The sequence below is a fragment of the Eublepharis macularius genome, chromosome 2 (assembly GCF_028583425.1).
Source record: "Eublepharis macularius isolate TG4126 chromosome 2, MPM_Emac_v1.0, whole genome shotgun sequence".
NCBI classification, from domain to species: domain Eukaryota; kingdom Metazoa; phylum Chordata; class Lepidosauria; order Squamata; family Eublepharidae; genus Eublepharis; species Eublepharis macularius.
In genome coordinates, this window is record NC_072791.1 from 8,473,817 (window position 1) to 8,500,968 (window position 27,152).

The following is a 27,152-nucleotide window of genomic DNA, read 5'->3' on the forward strand; positions in this document are numbered from 1 at the left end:
AGCAGGTGCTACAAGATCCATATTTTAGACCTGTTCATGGTTTCTGGGCTTTCTTTGCCCTTAAAGATACATCCAAGCTGTATTTCCCAGTGAAGGATGAACGAAAAGCAAATTGGGCGTTTGACAGAAGGAGAAAGAAGCAATCGGAAGCCCCTCCAGGACAGCTATGCCCCCCCCAGCACCTCCTAGAACAGAGGGTGAGCAGAAGATGGAGCGTGGTCTGCCAGGGGGGCACCGGCAATCTCTGCTTTGATCCAGCCAAGACACCTCTTTAGTTTGTAAAACAGCAGTTCAACAAAGCCCTAAACTGGTAGGAGATCCTTTGCACTCTTGCTTTCTGCTAATGTTCCATGCGGCAGTCCCCTGCGAATCTTGCAGAGAATGGACGGAGGGTCCCTGTGGGTTGCATCAGCACAAACGGCTCCGAGGTTCCTCCCACAGAGAACAAAGCCGCCGGTCTTCCTCCGAAGCCGCCTCACGGCAGAGTTTGTAAGAAGTTGCGGAAGTTGTCTAGCTCTTTAATGCTTGTTGAAATCCTGCAGCAGTAAAGAAAGGAACCGTTAAGAGGATTTGGTGGGGCGTATCCTGCTCCAGGTGTCTCCCTCCAATGCTAGAGGGGAAGGGACTTCGTGCCACAGAAAAATTTTATACCCCATTTATACCCCACCTTTCTTCCCAATGAAGACTGGATTGATTGAGACTGTCACAATCTTCCAGCCTAACCCTACCACACGAGATTTGTTGTAAGGATAAAGTGGACGAGGGGAAACAACATAAAAAGCCACTTTAGGTACACAAGCAGTGAGAAAAGCAGGATCTAAATTTAAAAACGCATAGAAGCTCTGGGATAAATCTTGGCATCTCCCATTAAAGAGAGTCTCTGGCAGCTCACTTCCAGCTGTTTGATGTAATCTACCTTGCATCTCAGTCAGAAAGTCAGAGAGCCGGTTTGGTGTAGTGGTTAAGAGTGGCAGGACTCTAATCTGGAGAGCCAGGTTGGATTCCCCGCTCCTCCGCTTGAAGCCAGCTGGGTGATTCTGGGTCAGTCACAGCTCTCTTAGAGCTCTCTCAGCCCCACCCACCTCACAGGGTGTTTTGTTGTGGGGATAATAATGGCATACTTTGTAAACCACTCTGAGTTGGCATTAAGTTGTCCTGAAGGGCGGTATATAAATCGAATGTCATTCGAATGTTATTAGAAAGGTGGATTATAAATAACGTAAATAAATTCATTTATTTAAAATATATACAGCTTTTCTGACAAGAATTCAAAGCAGTTTCCAGATAAAGCCATAAGCATTACAGCCATCAAAAATGAAAGAATCCACTACTTAGCACAACACCAGGTCATAATCTAAAACCTCTTTTTAAATGTCAGGCTTTCTGCAGCTCACCAAAGATGACATCTTTCTCACTTCTCCAGACAGCCCATTGCAAAAGCCTGGGGCTGCCTCCAAAAAAGCCGAAGTATAGGCAGAAAGCATCCTCATTTCTCGTGGCGGTGAGACCATAAGCAGCCTCAGCGACTCTCTTGATGGGGGCAATGCTCTCCAAAGCTCACATCAAATATGTCAGACCCAGCCCATTGAGGGATTAAATGGTTATTAATAAGCAAAATATTTCTGTCAAAAAAACCCTGCAATCTTAAGAAAAAATCTGGCTGCAGTCTTCCAGAGGAGGCACAAAAGTGGCAACCTCAAAACAAATAGCAGGCAGTACAGACATTGTGCCAAACAGGAAAAAGATCTTAATTATGACTTGGTCTGCACTCTGAATTGATGCCATGGTTTCTGACCTGCTGGCAAACCATGGTTTAAAGTGGGTTTGCAAGCCCATGGCTTGTGCTAACCATGGTGTTCTGTGACATTGGAATGGAGTAACCACGGTTAATACTACTGGCCCGTCTTGAGTCTGCTGTGCAAAATATAGGAAGGAACAGTTTGGTGTAGTGGTTAAGAGCGTGGGACTCTAATCTGGAGAGGTGTTTGATTCCCCACTCCTCCACTTGAAGCCAGCTGGGTGACCTTGGGTCAGTCACAGCTCTCTCAGAGCTCTCTCAGTCCCACCCACCTCACAGGGTGCTTGTTGTGAGGGTAATAATAACACACTTTGTAAACTGCTGTGAGTGGGTGTTAAGTTGTTCTGAAGGATGGTGGTGGCTGTTATATGAAGAGGAAGGCAAACAAAAGTCGACATGCAGGGTTTGCTTGTGATACGTGTGGAACCTGCGTCCAGAGTTTGGGTTCCAAATTACAGTTCATACAAACCACAATTTTCTACGATGCCTGAATTGAGCCCATGTAGGGGTGAAAATACATTTGACTGGAGAAACTTTCCCAAGAGAAAAAGGTACAGCTCACCTTCCAAAGGCATTGAAGAGGGACACGATTTCCTGTCTCGTTAGATGGAACGTGGGTGAAGGGCCTCTCTCTGGCATGTTTTCTATTTGGCTTTCAGAAAACAGAATCTTCAGTGCCGTTCCCAATCCCTGAGTCTGCATGAAGCACAACATAAAATGCAGTTTTAAGTCTACCTGCACATACCGGAGCCCAAAATTAGTTGAGGTGCGTAGCCATGTTGGTCCACAGCAGGATTTGAGTTCAGTGGCACCTTAGCGACCAACAAGATTTTCAAGATGGTTGTTGTGGGTTTTCCGGGCTGTATTGCCGTGGTCTTGGCATTGTAGTTCCTGACATTTCACCAGCAGCTGTGGCTGGCATCTTCAGAGGTGTAGCACCAAAAGACAGAGATCTCTCAGTGTCACAGTGTGGAAAAGATGTTGGCAAGTGATTTATATCTACTCAGGAAGGTGGGGTTGGGCTGAGTCATCCTTTTCCACACTGTGACACTGAGAGATCTCTGTCTTTTGGTGCTACACCTCTGAAGATGCCAGCCACAGCTGCTGGCGAAACATCAGGAACTACAATTCCAAGACCATGGCAATACAGCCCGGAAAACCCACAACAGCCATCGTTCTCCGGCCGTGAATGCCTTCGACAATACATCAAGATTTTCAAGGTATGAACTTCTGGGAGTCAGAGCTCCCTTCTACAGACACCTCTAAGGTGGCACTGGACTCAAATCCTGCTGTCCCCAAATTATTTGGAATGCCTTCCCCTTGAGGCCGATCTGCTTCCCACCTTGTTGACATTTAGGTGCCAGGCTACAACTTTGATGTCTTAACCTACTTTTAAATCGTTTAACTATTTTTTAAAATTATCTAATGGTCTGTTTCTCCTATCTTTGATGTTTTTAGGACTTGCACTGTTGAATGTTTTTGCTACTTATTTTATTTGTAGCCTGCCTTTCTTGCTAAGACATAAAGCAGATTACAAAATTTAGCAACACAACAGGAACATTATAAAACATAGAATCAACACTGTAATAAGACTGTATTACAAAGTTAGAAAATAATCCGACAATAACCATGTAATGATTTCAAGAAATGGGTGCACGTGTCTTTAAATGCTTGGTTTGAGCTAGGTGAAGAGTGGGGGTGAGAGAGGGAAGAGTGATGGGTTGATGACTGAGATTGTGGGCAGAGTGAATGCAGTTTAGACTGAGTGAGACAGAGAAAAGTTTCAGTCAGAAGAAAGCAGGCTAGCTGTGTGCTGCCTGAGTATACTGAAATATTTATGACAGAAATATAACCTGTGTGGAACCTGAACTGAGCATGTTTGTGAAAGGACACTCAGTCAGGGAAAGAGAGGCTGGCTGTGAGCTGCCTGAGCAGGTTTCATATTTCTGTGAATGAGAGTCGGAGAAAGAGAGGCCAGCTGTGTGCTGCCTATATTTGAAGTATTTGTGAGAGAACTATTGAGTCTAGTGAAGGAGGCTAACTGTGTGTGAAGCCTTAGAAGAGATCTGTGTGAATGAGTTTATAGGAAGTAACTTTAAGAACTAAGAACTACTTTTATGAAACTGATACGCTTCTTGAAAAATAAACATTTATTTTGTTTTGTTATATCCCAGTGTAGCTGTCATTGCTATATCCCATTCATATCCTCAGGGCCACATAGAACCACGAAGGAGCCTGACGCTTAAACACGTTACCAAAGGGGAAATTTGAATAAAATATTTTGGAATAATATATTCCTGGTGGCAGCAAACTACCCAGAGGGTGTGAAGGGGAAGATTAAAGGCAAAAACTACCCCAAAGAAAGTAAAGATCGTAACAAACCATGTCAACCATGAACAAATAAATGCAAAAACCGGATTTCAGAAATTAGAAGACAGTGCAATAAAAACAAGAAATGCATACAATAAATAACAATACAGTGCTTGCCCCTTTGTTGAACTGTTAGACTGAGATTTTTTTTTTACTGTGTATGTTACTTTTGTCTTATTTTATCGATCTCTATCCTTTGAATGTTTAATTATTATACTCTATCACTAGTCACTTCAAGCAGGTCTTTAGAGAAGCAGCATATCTATTTTCTAAATATTAATTAGGGGGTTTTGCATTAGGGGTTAAAACTCTTGAAAACGAACTCATGAACAATCAGAACTACAAAAATTTTTGCAAGGAGCGGGGAGTCAAAGGGATTCCTTACTTGCAGTTTCCCCCAAAGGCGACATTTGATACATCCCACGCAGTCCATAATCCTTGAAATGTTCCTAAAATGGAGCCTGAACTCCTCCTGGGGGGCAAAAAATGAAGAAAGTTTATTTGAAAGAGGCCCACTGCTTTTCTTTCTGTTACCGAAAGCCCCAGAACGGGCTGGTGAGAAGTGTGAGAGGTTCCACAGGTTCCCACACAGCCTCTTGAGGTGTTCCCACACGGGTTGTTTTGGCCCAGGTTCAATGCTGCTGGGAAGCGCCTCTTTCTCTGCTTCCCCATACTTCATGGTGCATTTGTGCACCTCCCAGGGTTTCCCTGGCTTTTTGCCAATCTTTTCCAAACCTACTTTGCTCCAAAGTTTTTGAGGAAGATCTCAAAGGCCCAGAAAGAAGACAAGATTGTCTGGAAAGGTCAATAATGCTAGGAAAAGTGGAAGGCAGTAGGAAAAGAGGGAGATCTAAAACGAGGTGGCTTGACTCAATCAAAGAAGCCATGTCTTCCAGTTTGCAGGATCTGAGCAAGTCTGTTAACGATAGGATGTTTTGGAGGTCTTTCACTCATATGGTCAGCATAGGTTTGGGGCGACTTGACACCACATAACACACACACACACACACACAGGTGAGAAAGTTCAGATTTCCCCAGTCCCGTCTACACAGCAGCCATTTTCACCACAACAGCCATTTCCTCTCCTTGTTACAAGGATTTTTTTTAAAGAAAAAAAATTTAAGGAAAAAATAGCATCAAATAACATTACATGACACAACATTCAACCAATACGTGTATCAAGTCTCTAACCTGTTGCACTGCACTGACATAAGGAAAAAATCATCTCTCTGTAAAGAATGGCGCTAAAGACTTCATTTTTTAATTTCCTTACAGAGATATACCTGTTTTCCTTACCTTTGTGCAACAAAAGGGGCTAGAGGTGTACTTTTTAAAAATGAAAGCTCAGAGAAAACTGAGAAACTGTTGATATAACACTATATTGATATAATGCTACCCAGTTGCCAACTTTTTTTTATACTGACGGGAGAACCTGTTGTATGGGTGCCCCATCGCCGCTGCGCTGTGTTGTCAGCCACAACAGCAACCGGGAAAGTACACAAGCCTGTTCCTGTGTGGAAAACACCTTTCTCCTCATTCCTGCCAAGTCCTAAAGCGGGCAGTGATTTAAAAAGCTACAGGTAACAAAATTTTCTCTTCATTGTCATTCTGAAAAGCGCAGGGTAGAGATGCACCAATTCCCTGGTATTGGGAGGTCAAGATTTTTGGCAGCTGAGGCAGTGCCTATTTGTCACGGTCAACCCCCTCCTTTGCCTGCCCACCACCCAGGAGCAGATAATCCTGTTCTCTTTTAGACACAGTACAAGCAAGCCCCCAGTTGGCCTCCTGGACTCCCACAGGATTCTGTCCTCTAGCTGCTTCTTTCGCCCTGGAAAGAAGCAGCTAGATTGGATGAAGGAATTCTCATGCAAGTAATGAATTTCATGAGAGTGGGAACTAGCACAACACAGCTTGCTGTGATGAATTTTGAGGGCAGAGGTAAAGGGGGCAGTTTCTTCCAGCTGCCAGGCAAAAGTGGCAGGGGGCAGACGGCTGTTGATAGGTAAGTTGCGACATTGTTCCCCCCAAAATCTAATACCTGAGGCGACTACCTCAGGTTGCCTTAATAAACAACCAGTCCTTGCTCCTAGGATTCTTACATTTCCCTCCGGTCTTCCGTCCCTTTTGCTTGCCTTTCCTTCAAGTTACTGCATCGTATTCTACTGCTTACTTTGTCTCCTTCCCTCTGCCATAAATACATCTGTCCTTTAAGTTCCTACCTTCCTAGACAAATTTCCAGACCTTACACACTTGTTCCTTCACAGCTCTTCCTTCTGTAGAGCCTATGTGAGATTTTAAGCCCAGCCAGACTGACCATAATTCTTTCCTCACAGAAGATGGACTACAAACACGCTCCCAGCTTTGACCCCTGAACAGTTAGAATATTTGTGGACATTCGGTAACATCGCTTCAACTCAGCCAATCGCTGGTGAAGGTTTTATTGTCACAGGTGCAATACATACATTAAACACCTGTTCTACAAATGGGTGGAGGACACTTCTGGTTTGTCAGAAAGAATCCTCCAAATAAAATTTTACCTTTAACTTGGCTGCTTCTCTCTGTTTTCCAACAAAAAATGAATTTTCATCGAAGTGCAGAGGGAAAGATCTGAAGAAAAAGATAATTTAAAATTGGAGCCCTTCCATGAAAATGCCTTTCGCAGACACAAGGATTTTCGGTTTTTAAAAACGGGGTTAAAAGAACTGTATTCACATCTGATTTTGCAACTTGGAGAGAACTAGGTTGTGAGCCACTTTGGGCCTCCGCTGAGGAGAAAAGCAAGACATAACGATGGGAATAAATTAATTATTTTCTTTACTTGTAAGGGAACCGGTTTATTGGTTTTTCCTGAGATCCTGGGCTGCTGCTCTTTGGGCTTACAAATCTCTCTTGGATTTCACTATATTAAGCCTTGTCAGTAGCTGCTTCCAACAGACAAAAACAGGTTAACAAGTCTGTAGGCAAATAATTCACACTAAATAAATAATTTGTTGCCTGGGGATGGTACTGAAGGCTACAGGCCGAGATGACTTTGAAAGGGGACGCAGCACATGCATTCATGTTACAGCTTTTGCTCTTTGTGATTCTACACGTTTGTAATATCAGCCTGCTGATTCACAGGGAGTTGTTTTCCGCTGCCCCAGAAGGTCAGACCAGAACCAACGGGTTGGAATTAAATCGAAAGAGTTTTCGGCTAAACATTAGGAAGAACTTCCTGACAGTTAGAGCAGGTCCCTCAGTGGAACAGGCTTCCTCGGGAGGTGGTGGGATCTCCTTCCTTGGAGGTTTTTAAGCAGAGGCTAGATGGCCATCTGACGGCAATGCTGATTCTGTGAATCTGGGCAGGTCATGAGGGGGAGGGCAGGAAGGGCAGCATCAGGGCTTAGTTCTCGTGGCCCCAGCTTACACGCCCACGGTAATGCCAATCACCACTTTGGGGTCAGGTAGCAATTTTCCCCAGGCCAGTTCAGCTAGGGATCCTGATGGCGTTTTGCCATCTTCTGGGCATGGAGCAAGGGTCACTGGGGGTATGTTTGGGGGGAAGGTAGTTGTGAATTTCCCTGCATTGTGCAGGGGGTTGGACTAGATGATCCTGGAGGTCCCTTCCAATGCTATGATTCTATGACATGCTTCGAACTCTATCCTAAATTCTCTCACTCTTGTACAAACCTTGTACAAACACCAAGGGCATGCTTTTAAAAAGGAAAATGGAACTTTACACCAAGGGGGCAAGGGCAAGACATACTTAGGGGCCTGTTATACAGATTATGATGTAACTTCTGTGGCCTTCTCGTTGCCCCGCCAACAATTCCCCAAGACTTCAACTACGCAGCCCTTACTTGGTTAAATGGAGTATCTCCAACAGGAGACTCTTGATTTCGCCATCTCGTTCTTTGTTGCCAGTGAACAGCTGAAAATCCGGGCGCTCGAAGAAAGGCAAGACCTTGGACAGGGCCCTCAGCTCGATCAGGAAGATAAAATAGAGGTTCTTGAGTCTCCTGGGACCCTCCCCTTGCGTCAGGACTTCATCGAACCGCTGCTGAAACTCGGTCACGTTGTGACCCCACTGCTTCTTTGACCAAGTGTCTTCAAAAAGAAAAGAAAAAAGCATTATTTGCAAGGCTCAGAAAACAAAATGTCTTTTGTTTAAATCAAAAGGCGGAGGGGAGAAGCAGGGAGGTATTTAAGGCATCTTCAACCGTTTTGAGCACAAGAATGCAGAATAGAAACCTCTGATTGCAAATATAAAAACTAGGAGTTAACCAAATGTTTCTCTAACCCCATACGGCACAAATGGCTTCATTCAAAAATCCCTTACATGGTACCCTATCAAAGCTTCCACATCCGAGAGTCAGTTTGGTGTGGTGGTTAAGAGCATGGGATTCTAATCTGGAGAGCCGGGTTTGACTCCCCACTCCTCCACTTGAAGCCAGCTGGGTGACCTTGGGCTAGTCACAGCTTTTTCAGCGCTCTCTCAGCCCCACCCATCTCAGAGGGTGTTTTGTTGTGGGGATAATAATGGCATACTTTGTAAACTGCTCTGAGGGGCCATTAAGTTGTCCTAAAGGGTGGTATATAAATCGAATGTTGTTGTTGTTGTTATCTGGGGTATTTTGGTACCTTAGCGGCTGTATTGAATGAGAAACCGCTCTGTTGCGTTCTGGCCTAACCAAGAAGCAGAGCCTAGGATGGAGCTACGCAGATAGGAACAGGTTTAATTCCAAACTGGCTCTCTCCAAACTGGAGGATTTGCACACTCAACATTCTAAGGGGTAAGAGGTACCAACCTTGTAGCAGATACCTGGCGCTGAGATGGATGTTGATGCTTGAATGGAGACCGGAGATGAGCTTGTAGAAAGCCCGCTTCTCCACACAGAGGCCTGCAAGGAAGGTTGAAGGCTTTGTTTATTTTAAAAAGGGTGTGCGCTGTCACGGCAGGGGCAAAGGGTGACTCTTTGTGGCAGGGGCACCAGCAACGGCTGCACTGTGGCTAGAAAATCAAAATGTTTCTTAGGAGGAGATACATCCACTAACTTAGCCACCACCGGTAAGAGATGGCTTAGAGGTTTGGGCGCAGGGTTTGGAAACAGAAAAGGATTTCAAATCTCAGTTTCCACTTTGATTTGGAAAATCCAATTTTTCTGCCAGCTGAGCTGGCCCTTCTCCCAGCATCCAAAAGAGAAATAAGCGGCCCAGAGGGTGAGACCAGCCAAGATTGGCATCGTGTGCTGTAAACTTGGCATCGCCACTACACATTGTGGGCTAAGGACACAAAGCATCCCTTTCAGCCAAGGCCCTGTTTGACAATGCAGTAAAGCAGCCGCCAGTCACCCACAGCAAAATACACAGAAATCCCGTTACCTTCCAACCAGCTATAAAACAGGTTCCCTGAAAGTAAAGAGAGAAAGAGAAAAATTATGAGGATCCCTTGGTAAAGCTGTAATGTTGGCTGTCATTGATTGCTTCCAAAGCCAGCAGCCGGTAGTGGTTACCCTTTCTGTCGAGGGAGCTCCCGGAAGCATTTCCCAAGACGATGCCCCCTTCACCCCTCCCTAAGAAATCAGGGCTCATAGCTCTTGAGAGACCTCTCCCTTGACAGATTTATCCGTCCCTCTTCCAGCCAAGAATATACTCACCTTCATTTTCTCCTGATGCCAAGGGAAATTTTTTAAAAAGAGAGAAGAAGAAAATGTTACTAGTCATTTCAATCAATAACCACTCTTTTTGGAATGCATTACCTGAACATCTCTATTGCCCACCTAAGCCCAGGGCTGACTGCCTTCCACTCTAAACATTATGTGCAAAGGCAATCCAAATGGAATGAATAGATAAATTATGCCCCAAGGAAAAAAAGCTGGATGCTGCAGCCAGCGTGGATTTATGTAAACATTTCTCTCCTTTTTTTTCTTTTCAAAATTTAATTAGATTTTGAAAATCTGGGGGAAAGTAAAGAACTGTTCAAATGCTGAAGCCCATTTCTTCCGTACTGATAGTACCTCCCTTTCCAGCTTCCGAAATTTCATCAGTCATTGTCAAGCATAGCTTGGCAGTCATTAAGGACTAGAGCCTCACTGCTTCTGTTAAATGAAAGTTCAAGTTCTTAGGCAGCTGGCTCCAGCACCCAGGGCCACATTCTAAGTTTTTCCTTCGTGCTCCTGAAAAATCTCAGCTTGCACCTAGCCCTGTCCAAGATCAATCCCAACTCCCTTCTCCAAATCCCACCATCTCTGCTACCAAGTTCTTGCTCCATTCAAAAATGTCTTCTTTAAAAAATGCTTTTAGAAACACCGCAGCACAAACCATCCAGTGTAAAACTCAAGACACACAAATGGATTCCAGAGAATTTTAATTTCACCAGCCAGCCATTTTTGGTGCTGAGTAGAGCAGGCCCACCCCTGTCTAGCTACCACACAGAGCTCCCGGTCCATTCAGCATACCAAAAACCACCAGAATACCAAAAAGAAACCCTACCTCTGCCAGTAGCAAGGGGATTTAAAGGCCTCTGTACAGAGTGTGGTCTAGAAGATAAAGAAAAAACATACATTCAATAAGAATATACTTTCTTTTCTAATTTTTTAAAAGGGTTCTGATAGTTTCCTGGAAAAGAAGAGCCCAAACATGTATTGGATTTCCCTTGACACACATACGCACATACAGACACGTATTCCTATATGACATTTTTAGGATGGCAGGAATGTGCCAAGTGCTGAAATAACACATGTATTTTTCTCCCTCACAATCCAAGAGCTCGTGGGCACTCAATGAAATTGCTGAGCAGTCAGGTTAGAACGGATAAAAGGAAGTACTTCTTCACCCAAAGGGTGATTAACACATGGAATTCACTGCCTCAGGAGGTGGTGGCAGCTTCAAGCATAGACAGCTTCAAGAGGGGATCGGATAAACATATGGAGCAGAGGTCCATCAGTGGCTATTAGCCACAAGGTATAGATGGATCTCTCTGTCGAGGGCAGTGATGCTCTGTATTCTTGGTGTTTGGGGGGGCAATCAGTGGGAGGGCTTCTAGTGTCCCTTCCCCCACTGGCAGACCTCCTGAGGACACCTGGGTTTTGGCCACTGTGTGACACAGAGTGTTGGACGGGATGGGCCATTGGCCTGATCCAACATGGCTTCTTTTATGTTCTTAATAAACACAATACCTGAACCAGACAGCCCCTTCGGTATGTAGGAGAGCCTAGAGACAAGGTATGAGACTACACCTGTACATTGACAGTGCATAGGTGCACCTCACCTGTACATCCAACCAAGGTCCTGAAATCTCATCACCTACCCAGTCTCTGAACTGGATGCTCCAGGCTTTGAGAGGCCCTGGGGCAAGTGCGGCGCCTAAATGGAGAGGGAAGGGGGAGAGCAAGAGGCAGGCATCATCTAATGTGGGGCACAGTCACTTCGCAGGAGGCCTTGCCAAATCAGTGGCGGGATGCGCCGCCTCCAACTCGGCTCAGCTGAACAAAGCATTCTGGGTAAAATCGGCAAGAGTCCATTCACGTGCAGCCTCAGCGGTGGCTCCCACGTTATGGAACGGCCTGCCTGAGGAGGAGAGGAAGGCTCCCGCACTTCATTTGCAAAATGCGCAAAATGGAAATGTTCAGCAGGGCATTCTTAATAAAAGAATTAGAATTGCTGTAAACAGAACAGCAGGACGTTGCTTTTATACGGGAATAAGATTGCAATCTAGGACAATGCTTATTGTACGTATCACTTGGAAATGTAAAATTCCAGAAATCTGGAAGCCACAAAGGCTATCGAACAAAAAATCCTTCATTCATAACGTAGCAAATAAAATTGTACTGCATGGTATATTTATGGAATTTAAAAGTATGATCTTCATTCTTATACGAAAAATTGCAAATATACACAACTTTTCCATTAGCAAAATTTTAAAAGCCCCAAGGGGAAAAAAACAGTGGAAAAAGTTTTTCTTTCCAAATTCTTCATTTTTCCCCTTCATATCACTAGCATCAACTTAGTTTTTCTGCATTGTCTTCTACCCTGTAACCCGTTTGCTACATTATGGTCATACCTTTAACAGGTTTTTTTGCTTTCCAGGTCGGTCATCTTAATCCCATTGAATACCTTGCTGTTTGAATTGTTTTTCTGTATCGTAATTCATCCTGAGCCTCAGTGAGAAAGGCATTATTATAAAGCAAATAAATAAAATAAGAATTTTAGAAACTTGATGAAGTGCCACACGAAAGGTGCGGCGGCTGTCAGGGCTCTGGCAACGCTGCTGACCGAGGGCCGAAGCAGCTTCCAAAAGCTGTTGCAAAGAGCAGCCGCTTGAAGAAACCCGTGGAATTCATGGATATACATACTCGAGAGACAGGGCTAGACAAGCATGGGCAGAAGAAATCGTTTTCGCGGAGCGCCTGCAAGGGAGAGCAGAGAATGGCCAAATCGCAGCACATACTTGAAACAGTTTTCTTCGTAAATACTGTTCCAGATCTTCCAGGCATCGGGCCCTTTGTAGCCGGTGTAGCGCTCTGGGTTGAGAAGCAGGTCTACGTACTCAGCCTCGGGGGACTGGATATCTAAGAAGGAAAGTTATCCACGTTAAAAGATTAAGAGAACTCTCCAGGAAGCCCCGCTTGGCCGAGAAGCATCTGGCTTCTGAAACGGCCTGGCTGAGATCTGAACAGAAACCCTATAAAACGCACCTGGTGTTGAGCTTAACTTAAAGAGCACATGTACAGCAACCACTCTGCAATATTACCAAAAGATGACAGTGTGGTGCAATGGTTAGGATCTAGGAGATCCAAGTTCGAATCCCTACACTGCCACGGAAGCTCGCTGGGTGACCTTGGGCCAGCCGTGCACTCTCAGCCTAACCTACCTCACAGGGCTGTTGTGAGAATAAAACAGAAAGGAGTTCGATGTAAGCTGCCCCCTTGGTTGAGTCATGTTTATATGTTTTTATTCAATGGTAAAAATAAAATAAATGCATGTGGCAGCTGCTTGCATAGGTTCATCCCGGTAGCAGGAGGAAGAGAGTGCGGCTACTCAGGGTCCACTGTATTCCTTGTTCATGTGGCTGCCCATTCAGCTGAACGGGGGACAAGGGAACACATTTTAACTTCCTAAAGGTACACACATATGACATAAACTGCCTCCCTCCCCCTGCCTCCCCCTGCCCAGGGTCCATGAAAGCCGGGGTACATTTCTGCCAGCCCACTCTGGTACTGAACCAGGTTAGGGAGAAGAGGGCCAGAAGTAACTAAATGTAGAAAGGGGTATATGGTAACCAGACAAAAAGCAAAGCAGAGTGGAGCCCTATTACACAATTTTTTTAGCCATCTGACAAATCACAGTGTTGTATCCTAGCTCTCTGGTAAGGCAATGGTAGCACCCTCTTCTTGCCCAAAAAGCCTTCCTTTGATGCAAAGGCTCCAGGAAGAGGAAGTTATGCCAGAGGGTAAGTCAAACTAGCCGGGGAGGCAGCCCCTAGCACGGGAGTGTAATTTCCCTTCTCCTGCAAATTTTTGGGGGTCCTGCCTCATTTTTCCTCTTAGGCATTCCTTTCCCATTTATCACAGAGACTAGCCTTGTTATGAGGAAAGGAATTTCTTTTTCTGAAATGCACTTTTTAGATAGAGCCATTGCTTCCTCTTACTGTCTTTTTGCTCTTTTAAAAGAAAGATTCCTCTTCCTCTTTGTAGAGAAATTGATGCACCCTGTTCTGACTTTAGCCCTTGTTTTAGGTAGCACATGGCATGGTGATGCTCTAGCAGAAGGACAGGAAAGTCTGGGAAGACACTACCTGCCTCTGAGCATCTACAGAGTAAAATTCTGAAATTTCGCAGAACCCTCCTCTCTTCGAATTTCTCTTTTTTCCTTTAATTTTTTTTAAATAATAAAGGCTTTATTTTCAAGATGCAAAACAAAAACCTATTGTTAACTTTTCTTAATTACAATTATTAGTGCTAAACTATTTACATCAATATCTATTCATATTATAAAGCATTCCTTTCACGTCTTTGTTTATTATATACATTGGGACATTTAATACAGACCTATATCTTAACCATTGTGTTTTAACTTTAGTTTTATAAATTTAAAATTGCTTGATATGGTATACTTGGAGGTTGGATATTGTTGGATACTGTAATGAACTCAAAAAAGGGAAACAATTTTTCCATAAAGTTTGTTGATTTGGGATAGTTTTTTGCCTGACAGATTCTATCATTCATCTTTTCGAGTATAAAGTGGAGCCAGATTTTTAAGTACCAATTTGATATTGTTGGTGGAGTTTGTGTTTTCCATCTAGAAGCGATTGCAGCTTTAACTGCTACTAACGGGTTATTTATGAGATTGCGTCTAATTTCAGGAATTGGTAAGTTATGCCACTGATCGAGAAATATCAATTCCGGATCCAACTGTATTTTGTATCCAGTTATATCAAATATCTGGTTTAATACTTCTTTTCGAATTTCTCTTTGATCAAAACAGAACTGATTAGAAAGCGACTCCAAATTCCTTAAAAGAGGAGAAGAAATGGATTGTTGGGAGTTCAGGGAGAAACTGGATAGAGAGGAATTAAGTTGCTTCAAGATGACCTCTGAAGTTCCTTTGCTTCCCCATAGGGCAACTCCTGCTTGCTGCATGGAAAAAGCCACGCAGACAAACCATTATCACTCTCTCTAATGATTTTAAGTAAATGTGTGTATGTGACTTTAAATGCTTGGTGTGGTATAGATGAAGAATGGGGGTGAAAGAGAGGGATGAGTGAGAAAGCCAGTTTGGTGTGGTGGTTAAGAGCACGGGACTCTAATCTGGAGAGACGGGTTTGATTCCCCACTCCTCCGCTTGAAGCTAGCTGGGTGACCTTGGGTCAGTCACAGCTCTCACAGAGCTCTCTCAGCCCCACCCACCTCACAGGGTGTTTTGTTGTAGGGATAATAATGACATACTTTGTAAACCGCTCTGAGTGGGCATTAAGTTGTCCTGAAGGTCGGTATATAAATCGAATGTTGTTGTTGTTATTATTATATGATTGATGACAGAGTGTGGGCAGAGTGAATGCAGTTTTGGACTGAGAGAGGAGAAAAAAGATTCAGTCAGGGCAAGAGAGGCAAGCTGGGTGCAGCCTTAGCATGTTTAAGCATTTCTGTGAAAAATATTGAGTCTGGTTTTAGCAGGCAAGCTGTGTGCAGCCTGAGTATTTTTAAGCAGTTCTGAGAGAAATATTTAGTCAGGAGAAAGCAGGCAAGCTGTGTGCAGCCCGAGCTTGTGTATGTTGTCTGAGAGAAATATAACCTGTGTGGTAGCCTGAACTGTGTGTTTGTGAAAGAATATTCAGTCAGGAGAAAGCAGGCAAACTGTGTGCGAAGCCTGAGAAAAGGTCTTACTTGTAATTGAGAGAAAAATTACTATCAAAAGCAGGCAAACTGTGTGTGACGCCCGAGAGAAGATCTGTGTGACTGGGTTTAAGTAAAGTAACTAAGAACGGAGAACTACTATTTTGAAACCATCAAGTTTTAGAAATAATATGAAATTGATACATTTCTTACAAAAAACAACAGTTTACTTTGGGGTTTTTTATATCCCAGAGTATCTGTCATTCCTATATCCCATTCCTTTCCTCAGAGCCACATAGTACCACGAAGGAGCCTGACCCTTGGGAACGTTACTAAAAGGAGAAATTTAAGTTATTCTGGAATTTAATTCCTGGTGGCAGAAATCTACCAAGTGGGGGCAAGAATAAAAAGGCTTAAAGACCAAATCTACCCAAGAGAAAGAAAGGGGTCGTAACACTCTCTCACAGCCAAGCCTGGTGCTCCTGAAAGGTTTTCAGTCCCCAGCACTGCTTTAATCATTGCAATAAAAGCAAACACAACTGAACGCCAACAATACCATCGACTTCACAAAAGCTGTCCGCAGAATCGTCATGCCGCGTCCACTGCCGCACGGCCTCCACTGTTTCCTCACTGCAAGGCGAAGCAGAAAATATCGGTTGCTACAATAATCCTGAGACAGTTGCTCATCTTCACAGAGTCCTAGAGTTAGGAGGAGACCATAACGCCAGCTAGTCCCTGCTCAGTGCAGGAAATCCAAAGCAAAACAGATGGCGGTCCAAACTTTGCTTGAAATCCTCCAGCGAGGGAGACCTCACCCCACTCCCAGACCATAGCTTTCGTAATTTATTTATCTGCTTCATTTACACCCTGCCTTTTTGCCCCGATAAGAATCCAAAGCGGCTTACATCGTTCCCCTCTCCTCTGTTTTATCCTCACAACAACCCTGTGAGGTAGGTTAGGCTAAGAGTATGTGATTGGCCCGAGGTCATCCAGCGAGCTTCCGTGGAGATTTGAACCCAGGACTCCCACATCCTAGTCTAACTCTCTAATCACTACACCACACCGGTTCTCTCACACAGTTCAGCTGCTAGATTTCTCCTACCATTAGCTGGTTTTTCTCATATCCAACTAAAATCTACCGTTCTGTAACTTAAGCCCTTTAAAGCGAGTCTTGCCTGCTGGAGTTGTAGAGAACAAAGCTGTACCCCATTCGAGTGTTTGGGGATGTGAAGAGTGCTATCGTTCTCCCACTCCGCCCCCGGTCTCCTCTTTTCTTGACATCAACGTTTCTCTGTAGACTTTATTCTCCAGCCCACACTCCAACCATCTTTGCCCATCCCACCAAGTCTGTTCCCATTTGCCTCTCTCTTTCTTAAAAGTGTGGCACCCAGAATTGTACAATGCACACTAAGGCCATTTCCACACGTCTTGCCGGCCTCCGGAACGTTGCGCAAAACACCCGGAAGATAGCCTCTTCTCGTGTGAAACCGTGGGAGTTTTGCATGACATCGCGTCTTCCTGGTGCGATTTCACATGAAAAGACGCTATCTTCCGGGTGTTTCGCACAATGTTCTGGAGGCCAGTAAGATGTGTGGAAACAGCCTAAATGAGGTCCGACCAGCACAGAATAGAGGGGAACTCTGCCTTCTCGTGAGCTGGAAACTATGCCCTCTCTGACTCGAGCCCCCCCAGTATATCCAGAAGGAGCACCTTAAAGATTCATCCACAGCTCCAAGTCTCTCCGCTTCCTCACAGTCCTTAGCAGAGGCGTTGGCTTCTTCTGAATACTAAAAAGAAAGACTAGAGGTTGTAGAATAGAAGAAAAACTAATTCCACAGAAAGCAGTGTTGCACAGGGCCAAGTGACAGAAAGGTGGGCATCTTGCCACTGCCATGGACAAGCTAGGTGACCGGAGGCACTCAGGTTCACCCTCCAGCCCATCTGCAATGCAAAGAAGAGAACGCTGGCCTATTCGCAAGGCCGTTGCTATCTCTTCCTAGAAATGCTACATCTATCAGCATTAGAGTGTTGGCAACCAGCAGCCCAGGGCCAAAGAATGCCTGAAGCACGCTGCCCGCTGCTTCTTAGATCATCTGCGTCTTCCTGCCCGCTTCTTGACAGTCAGCTGCACCCACCCACTCTAGGAGCGAAGAGGAAAGATTTGGGGAAATGGCCGTGGGATGCTGCAAAGCATCTTCCCACCACTCAAAGGATGCTTGGATGGTTGCTAGGCTACCGTGATGTCTCATGGCACAAGAGCTCATTCCTTTCTTTGTAGCGCAGGAGAAAGATGTGCTTGCAGTGCTCAGCTAAACAGGCAGGCACTCGATAATGGCCTTTTGAAAATAAATTGTGCTCTGCTTCTTAATCGGTTCTTACCCACTCGGGTATGTATACACCAGGAATAGGGTTTAGCTCTTTCTGGAAGAGTCCTGCCAGCGTCTGGGCTGTACCATTTCAGACTGCAATTGAAGGATGGGGCAATGCTTGCCTTTCCAAAAATCCCATCCATTTACAAAATGAGCACACCAGGAGAAGGCAAGGCTGCAAGGGCATTTAATCACGTGATACACACAAAATGGTTCGGTCCAGATACACCCTTCCTAGTTCTGCCAGTTCTGAGCTACAGACTGGTTACCTTGGGCTGGTTTCGCCCCACAGTGTCTGAGATCACTTACCTTGTAACTTGCTGATCTAATTCCATCAGGGACCTCGTCCTGAAAACAGAGATGACACCATCAAAGCCTGATTTGCTTTATTAAAATATGCAGTCCAGATAGTCCCCCGTCCCAAACAGCAACTCATTTTGCAGAGGGGGGTTGTGAGTTAGTTTGAGCAGGGAGTGGCGGGCGATGGGTCGCAGTCTCTCACCCCCTACCCCAATAGGTTCCGTTGCTGTCACTCACACATCCATTTTGCCCCTGGGGCAACAACTGGGCAAGAAGGCCAGTTGAAAGGGGCAGATTCTGCCCTGGGATGTCCAGTTGCTGACTGTGCTACACCAGATCGAGTTGTGAGAGGCGACGGGCAGCTCACCAGCTCTGAGTCCCCCGTTTGACCCCAGCTAACCCCCTCCTCTCCAAAGAAGCACAATTCTAATTATGTGCCACTGCTCCTTCTTAAAAAGTCTTGGGCAAAGGGCTCTTAATAAAGATGACCAGAGCCTCTGTTGCAGCCCATGGGGGACGACTCAAGAGCCCTTTGCCCATAGTGAAGCCAACAGAGCGCTTGGGACTAGAGTTTTAACCTCATTCAATTCAAAACATGGACCGCCCTCGCAAAACATTACTTGTTGACTAGAATTCCAGAAGTGAAGAAATTCAAGCACGTAGTACAATCCCCCCCACCCAAGAAGCGATTTCCTAAAGTTACAGAAAGGTAGTTATGGAATTGATAGGATCTGTTCTGCTTGTCGTGCCGACGTGGCAACAGAGACATCTGAAAGCGTAGGTGGGAAACTACCGAATCCACTGAACCCAAGAAAGAAAGAAAAAGCTGCTGGCCCCGGAGGTAAGGTTCCTATTATTCATTTCTGTAAAATAATTAGACTTTACGTACACAGCCTCAACATTCAAGCCCAATATCCATAAAAACCATTAGCCCAGCCGTAAGGTAAGCGATCCCAGAAGGGCACAACAGGTTCAAGAGGACACTTGGAATATCCGGAACCCCAACGGGGATATCGCCCGATTCTCTCAGCACTCAGGAAGGAATGAGTGTCTGACAGCGCAATCCTGCGCAGAGTTACTCCAGTCTAAGTTCATTGGCTTCAAAGGATTTAGGCTGGAGTAACTCTGCATAGGATTGGGGGTGGGAGGAGGTCAGAGAATTTCATTCCCCCCCCCCCACACACACACACTTACAGACTGGCATGGCTGAACCGCACAATCTCTGATTCCACAGTGACTGTTGACATTCCAAAAAGGGCAACTCTTCTTTAGGTTAACCTGGAGACAGACAGGAAAAATATCATCATCACCATCATCAAAGGCAAAAGAAAATGCAGAAGGTGAGATCAATGAAGACCAGAAGACTGCTCTGAGAGCCAGTTCGGTGTAGTGGTTAAGAGCGCAGGACTCTAATCTGGAGAGACGGGTTTGAGTCCCCGCTCCTCCCCTTGAAGCCAGCTGGGTGACCTTGAGTCAGTCAATTAAGAGCAGCAGGACTCTAATCTGGAGAGCCAGGATTTATTCCTCACTCCTCCACTTGAAGCCAGTTGGGTGACCTTGGGTCAGTCACAGCTCTCTCAGAGCTCTCTCAGCCCCACCCACCTCACATGGTGTTTGTTTGTTGCGGGGATAATAACGACATACTTTGTAAACCGCTCTGAGTGGGCATTAAGTTGTCCTGAAGGACGGTATATAAATCGAATGTTGTTGTTATTATTATTATTATTAAATGCTATTTGCTAATGTAACTATGTAATTTTGCTTAGCACTGGAAAGAAACTAACCAGCACCTTGGAAGAATGTGCAAAAACATAGGCTTTGTTTAAGAATTGTCGCTTTAAACTTCTTGATACTATAGCACACCACTGGGGTAAACCAACTGCAAGATCTCAGGTAGAGTAAAAGCCCTTCCCACCTCCCGCGGAGATCCTTTTTTGCTCAAGATGGAACCTTGCACCAAAACTGGCACTCTGCCATTGAGCCACAGGGGTCTGTCTTCTCAAGCACACAAGAAAAAGCTTCCAAGTTAACCAATAAACTCTACACGTTTGGCTCAGAAGGTGGGGGAAACGTTCCACGTGGAAAGCCAGCACCAGTTTTCAAGAATGGCTGCCCAGTGCATGCTGGCAACCGTTGAGAACCAGTGTGAAGTAGTGGTCAGCTAGCACCTGAGAGACCCAGGTTCAAATTCCCCGCCGGGTGACCTCGGGCCAGCAATTCACACTCAGCCTAACCTACCTTACAGGGTTGTTGTGATGATACAAGAGATGTAAGCAACTTTGGGTCCACATTGGGGAGAAAGGCACGGTATAAAGTAAATAAAATTAAATTAACATTAACTGTTTTGGAGAAACAAAATGCCGAAGAATGAACTGCCTGCATGAAAATTACCTTGTAATATCTGAAGTAATCACTTTCTAGAAGGGTTTGCAGCCTCGGGAAAACCTTGTAGTTGTTGAAGGCGTCAAGAGTCTCAACATCACACGTACAATCATCCAAATAACCCGTGACCTGGGGAATAAAAATGCAATTAGAATTTAGAAGCGAGCAAAACAATTAGGGGACGTTTAGCAACCGCAGTAAGAAATTAGCATTTCGATGGTGCTTTAGAAAGAGTCAAAGCACTCCGTGCATCCATTCTCAGGAATTTCCCCAACAATCTTTAGTCCAAGAAGGGGAGATTACATGTTGTGCACTGAAACATTTCGGAAAGTCCTGAAATGCTATTTTTTAAAAGCATCCTCTGGAGACTTCGATCTTCTTGAATGGAGAACACATATCATGTGAAGTTTCAGTTCTCAAATGACAGACCCTTGCGTGTGCATGAACACGCCCCATGCATAAGGTCAGAAGCGAGCATAGCACATTGACCCTTGTTCGAATTCCCCACTCTGCCCGGCAAACTCACTGGGTGGCCCATCACTCTCTCTCTCTCAGCTTAACCTGCTTCACAGAGTTGCTATTGTGAAGATAAAATGGAGGAAAGGAGAACAGCGTAAGCTGCTTTGGGTCCTGGGGAGAAAGTGAAATAAATAAATAAGACGGCAAGCTTCAAGCCACTTGATTTGACCGTTCACCAAGAAAGCCCCTAGTCTTTTTTGGCTGCTGCTGCACATTTATTTATACCCCACATTTATGTTCCAGAGGAATACCCAAAGTGGCTAACAAAATACAAACTATCCCAATAGAAGACAAAGAGCCAATCCGTACCCAGATCTTTATCAAGCTGTAGCTCCTCCTACCGTCCTGAGCAGCCAGGGGGCGGGGCTAAGCAGGTGGACAAGCTCCACCTTTGGTGCAAAGTCCTCCCAGGTGACGTCTCACTGGAAGTGGCCCAATCCTTCAGATGACATTTTCAGGCCTGTCATTCCTCAAGGCCCACCAGTCAAGTGACCCGACAAATGTCGCCAACTGTTCTACGAAGCCAAGAAGGCCATATTGGAGGTGACTTGCCAGTTTTTGTTTCGTGGGGGAGGCGTTTGTTGGCAAAGGTAGGTGTGAGGATTGCTCGCACCTGAGTCCGGAAGCAGTCAGGACTCCTAAATCCAGGTCATTTCATTTGTCTCAGATGTACTACTGAGCCTGGGGCTTGTTACCGGTTAAGCAACACCCAGTGGGGTGATCAGGGACCTAGATTTGCATGGGGTGTGTGTGCACATGCGCACATGTGTCTATGCTGCATGGAACATTCCTGCTAAAGAAAAGGGTGTTTGCCCACCCACCCACCCTCCAAGGATGCTCCTGGAGGATATGGTCTTGCTGTACCTGCTTGCAGCGGGAGACAGGAAAATGGGCAAGAATTGTTCCCCTGCTTCTATTCAGAAAACACCTCTGCAGAATCCAACTTAAAGCATTTTTGCTATTTTCATTCTTTTAAGAAACACTGAAAATGCAACCTTGACCCTGGCGTTCCAGGTTAGAACACAAAGAGAAGAATCATTCATATTTATAAAAAGGTGCTTACTTATCATTGTTAACAGTGTGTTTGTATACCGCTCTTTTAGACAGAGTAGTGCCTACTCAGATCAGTGAACATAGTGTTATTATTATCCCCACAATACAGTTGGGGAGCTGAGGCTGAGAGGAGCGACTTACCCAAGGCCACCTACTGAGCTCAGGGCGGAAGTGCGCTTCAAACCAGCACAGCACTGATTCACAGCCCAGCCACTTAACCACTATGCTACAGGGTTTTCAAGGCAAGAGATGAGCATAGGTGGTTTGCCACTGCCTTCCTCCACATGGGGGCGGGGGGGACGTCACATCATGACGTTTTCTTGGCAGACTTTTTATTACGGGGTGGTTTGCCATTGTCTTCCCCAGTCATCTACACTTTTACCTCCAGGACACTGGGTACTCACCCCCCATGGGTCAGTAATGACTCGGTGCTTGCACACGGGACTACCTTTACCTTTACCTTTCCTCCACATAGCACACTTGGTGGTCTCCCATCCAAATACTAACTACGGCCAACCCAGCCAAGCTTCCACACTCTTGACAAGCTCAGAGCTAATCTGGGCTATTCAGGCTGCATTACACATCATTTAGTTCCATCGTTTCACAAGAGCGGCGAACTCATCCGTTTCTGGAATTAGATTAAGTATCAAACCTGTTGATTCTCAAAAGTATTTTTTTTTCTTGTGCTGAGGAAGTTTCAAAATACTTGACCGCTGTTTGACCAGCCAACCTCACTGCTTGCTTCAGGCACCGAGTTCAAAAAGCCAGAACTTCGGAGAGCTTTCATTTCCAGCAACGTTAATGCACCTGGCCACCGGCACGTAGACAGAAGGAAGTTGCCAAACAACAAAGAAATGCAAATCCTGACTCGCCGCTTCCTCGTCAAATGTGTGTCATTCTTAACCTTTGCAGCTGACAGCCACCAGACCAGCTCTGGAGGAGAAGGGCGGACTTCAAACTCCTGCATTGACTGTTATGGTTGCCAAGGGATACTCCTTTCAGATACATACTCTCCAGGGTGCAGAGAAGCAGATATGCCTCTCCGCCACACACTATTAGTCTCCAAATAAAGCAGATTGGCAGCGCCAAGGTTCCTGGCACAGGTTAGTGTTTCTGCATGCAATGCACATTTAACATGCTGGAAAGAGTAGATGATGACTAGTTCAAAATCATATAATTAAAGGAACAAACGCCCAGGTCTGTGAACAGCTATGACTGCTGAATGGATCCTCCATGTTCAGAGGCAGTATACATTGGAGGGCCAACTGCTAAACACAAAGGAAAAGAATCGGATAACTTCATAGTGCCATACTTGTGAACTTCCCAAAGAGCATTTAACAGGCCATGCTGGGAAATAGAACACAAGACTGTGAAGACTTTTGGTCTCGCCAAGCAAGACAATTTGCATTCCGCACAGCCAATTAGAAAAAGTTTAATCATTTGCCTTCTCATCAAATAAATATGCAACCTTCAATTGCATTTTTGTTTACCTTTCCCCTAAGAAGCCCAGGAGCCCTGACTTGGATAGCCCAGGTGAGCCTGATCTCATCAGATCTCAGCAGCTAAGCAGGGTCAATCTTGGTTGGATGGGAGACCTCCAACAAAGATCAGGGTTGCAGAGGCAGGCAATGGCAAGCCACCTCTGTTAGTCTCTTACCTTGAAAACCCCACCAGGGGTCGCCGTAAGTCAACTATGACTTGAGGGCACTCTCCACCACCACCACCAAGAAGCCCAGAGCATTTTACATGCTGTCATCACCTTTTATTCAAAACAACCCTGTGAGGTAGGTCAGGCTGGCCAAGAATGTATAACCTCTCCCATGCTCACCCAGTGCACTTTACAGCCAAGTGGTCATTTGAACCTGGCTCTCCTCAAGACCCAGATTATTTTTTTGCAGCACTGAAACAACAGCATGTTTGACGACGGTTTTACTACTTAAAGATTCAACCCCCCCTCACAAGAACACCCCGAAGGCAAAACAGCTTCCGAAAGAAACAAGGACACCCTCAATACCCGAAATTCATTGCCCAAAGCTTGATTTGGTTTCTCTGCATGCAGGCGGAAATCCACAGATCTAATGTTCTATCTAGTGTTCATCGGTACACCACCCGTTTCCTCACTACATGCAAGAACTAGATAAGGGTTGAGTGGAAGCAAAGAACAAGAACAGAAAACAACCCCACATACAGAGCTGGAGTGCTGAAGAGGCAAACCACTTCTTTAGCTCCCTGTCGGCTTGCCTCTTTGGCAAGTCCAGCAGTGCTCTGGCAGAGCATTTTTTGCCGGGTGCATCAAGGGGGATTCTAGCACGGGCTTAGCCCAGGGGCATCATTTGCCTGCTTTGGGGACTGGCCTCCCAATCTGGCTTTCTATTGTGGCTTGTGCAAGAAGAGAGAATTTGGTTTCAAGCAGGAAAGGGGGGAGGGAGGGACTGCAGTACTTATGGCAGGAGGTTGTGGTGTTTTCTCAATATGCAGCCGACACCCTGTTGCATCAGCCAGAGCTGGTTGCCACACCCGAGGGGAGGAATTATAATGAGAGGCAGTGTTGTGCAGTGGCTAGAGCATAAAATTAGGACCTGAGAGACTTAGATTCAAACCTGCACTTCGCCAGGGAAGCTCACTGGGTGACCTGGGGCCAGTCACTTTCACTCTCAAATAAGCCCACTTCGCAGGGCTGTTGTGGGAACAAAATGGGAGTGAGAGAACCACGGAAAATCCAGAAAGACACATGCCAACGGGCACCTTGAGCCCCAATCCCATCTCGTCCAGAGACTAAACAGACAGGATGGGTGCAATCTCCTGGAAGTTCTCTTGCACAAGCCTAGCTGAAAGGAACCTGCAGCGCATTACAACACAGCAGTGTTTTTTTGCAAAGCTCTGTTTTGAAAAGGGGTATCTGGGGCTCAAGTTTCGGCCTGATTTGGGGAGGGGCGGGGGAGAGGACTCAGCAGAACTTGCGTCCAACCAGCGCCCAGAACAGTACGAAAGAAAATGCCTCTGAATGGGCCCAAAACACCATCACAGTTTGGGAGCTGGAGGGGTCAGACATGGGGCTTTAACAAAAACTGAGCCCTCTCTTTTTGCCCATCACCTCAAGGCTGTAACCCTAAACACTAGACTCATTCAGATGGTCTTCCGAGGGAACACGCTTAGGTTTGGGTTGCGATTTCATCGCAAAAGCCCGAGCCCTGCAAGTCCAAGCAGGGGATGTGCCATGATTAGCCCCAGTAAGGAATGCTTCGGAATTGTGGCCGGCAACACGTTTAAAGTCAAAGTGTGGCACCGTCATCTCCCTTTAACCCACTGATTCTTTATTTCTTGACTTCATTCATGCCCTGCCTTTCTCCCCAGTGAGGAACCGAAGAGTACCTCGAGGTCACCCAGCGAGTTGCCATGGCAGAGCCGGAAGTCCAAGCCAGGCCACCCAGAAACCAATCCATCACGCTAGCAACCACATCGCACTGGCTTTGTATGGCGCTGCATGGTGGTTGTGAATGTCTGAACATGTGTTCATCCCAAAGATGCTGGGTTCTGATCGCACACACGTACAGGCATCCAGTGTTGCAAAAAGCAGCCCATGCACCCTGAATGTGTGAAGAGGATCCCTGGACACACAGCCTAACCCATTACCAAGCCTCCTTAGGCAGAGGGGGGCATCAATCCCTCGCCCCGGTTGCCAGCTCCAGGTTGGGAAATTCCTGGATGGGGGGGGGCGGGTTTTGGAGCCTGGAGAAGGCTGTTTGAGGAGGGACCTCAACAAGGTATAATGCCATAAAGTCTACCCTCCAAAGCAGTGATAATTCCAGGAGATCTCCACCAGCAACCATAATCCCTCCAAAGTGTATCTTGGCCCCGTAGCAGCTATGGTTGCCATCCCCGGGTGGAGCAATTCCTGGAGATTAGGCTGGGGAGGGTGAGATTTGGGGAGAGGAGGGACCTTAGTAGAGTCCACCCTCCTAAGATGCCACTTCCTCCGGGGGAACTGCTCCCTGTCGCCTGGAGATCTGGTGGAATTCCGGGACATCTCCAGCCACCCCCCTTGAGGTTGGCAATGCCCGCAGCTGCCGCCCCCCCCCCCAAGCTCCCAAAGGGCTCCCTCCCGCCCCTTCCAGTGCAGCCTCCGGCCAACGCGGGGGTCGACGCGTGCCCACGAGGCAGGCGCGGGGGCTCTCACCTGGCAGAAGCAGCGGCTCTCCGCGGAGGCCGCCGGCGGGGGCTGCTGCGAGGCGGAGGCGGCGGCGCAGCGCCAGAGGAGCCCCAGGAGGAGCTGCAGGAGGAGCGGGCGAGGCATGGCGCGGCGCGGCTGGCCCGGAGGCGAATCCCTTCTGGGCAGGAAGGCGCCGGGAGCGGCCCCGGAAAGCCGGTAGGGCCCGCCCCGCTGCCTGCCTCCGCCCAGGGCGGCCGCCGACGGATTGCGAGCGGGGAGGACGTGCAGGCGGGCAGGCAGGCAGGCGGCTTCCCCGGCACGGAGGGAGGGAGAGGCGGGCGCCCTCGCCCAGCCGCCCCTTGAGAAGCGGTTTGCAGGGGGTCTTGGGGCATGTGCAGAGCGCCCCGCCGGCCGAGGCAGGCGCAGCGCAGCCTGAGCGCAGCCAGGACCGGCAGTTGAGGCGTGGTGCGCCAAGCACCGCGTTGCATTCAGAGTTGCCAGCCTCCAGGTGATGCCTGGACGTCTCCTGGAATTACAACTAATCTCCAGGCCGTAGAGATCAGCTCCCCCTGGAGAAAACGAATGGTGGCCTCTATGGCATTATACTCTGTTGAGGTTTCTCTGCACTCTGCTACCCTCAAAATCTCCAGGGATTTCCCAATGGGAAACTGGCGCACACGCACACACCGGAAATCTTGGCTACAGGGTAGAATGGTTGTTGTGGGTTTTCCGGGCTACAGGGTAGAAATTGGCAAGCGAGCACAGGGCTGGGCTCCTTATAGGCAGGGGCCCGACCTCGGCTCTGAGCTGGCTGGGGCCGTCAACCAGCTGGGCCTTGGGGAGCCAGCCGCACTCAACCATTGCTGCCCCAATAAACGGGGGTGGGGTGGGTTTATTGC

The 27,152-nt window shown here is 46.6% G+C and overlaps 1 protein-coding gene across 1 annotated transcript; it reads right to left on the minus strand.

Annotated features, from left to right (window-relative positions):
- Positions 1 to 26,406, minus strand: ERO1A (endoplasmic reticulum oxidoreductase 1 alpha). Its single transcript, XM_054972797.1, has 16 exons — positions 26,281 to 26,406; positions 20,541 to 20,660; positions 19,344 to 19,427; positions 18,159 to 18,197; positions 17,191 to 17,267; positions 16,037 to 16,110; positions 12,597 to 12,717; positions 10,640 to 10,686; positions 9,805 to 9,816; positions 9,530 to 9,556; positions 8,956 to 9,048; positions 8,008 to 8,254; positions 6,706 to 6,775; positions 4,554 to 4,640; positions 2,361 to 2,494; positions 1 to 536 (listed from the first exon to the last, which is right to left on the minus strand). Exons 1-16 carry the CDS (start codon positions 26,395 to 26,397, stop codon positions 476 to 478), a joined length of 1,410 nt encoding a protein of 469 aa, XP_054828772.1. The 5' UTR covers positions 26,398 to 26,406; the 3' UTR covers positions 1 to 475.
- Positions 26,407 to 27,152: the final 746 nt, after the last annotated feature.

Excerpts from the sequence above, each read along its gene's own strand:
- ERO1A (XM_054972797.1), bottom strand. The coding sequence starts at position 26,397 with ATGCCTCGCCCGCTCCTCCTGCAGCTCCTCCTGGGGCTCCTCTGGCGC. Across the intron at positions 17,268-18,158 it reads TTAGATCAGCAAGTTACAAG|TATTCAGAAGAAGCCAACGC; the intron begins GTAAGTGATCTC and ends CTTTCTTTTTAG. Across the intron at positions 4,641-6,705 it reads GAGAAGCAGCCAAGTTAAAG|GAGGAGTTCAGGCTCCATTT; the intron begins GTAAAATTTTAT and ends TTTGCCCCCCAG.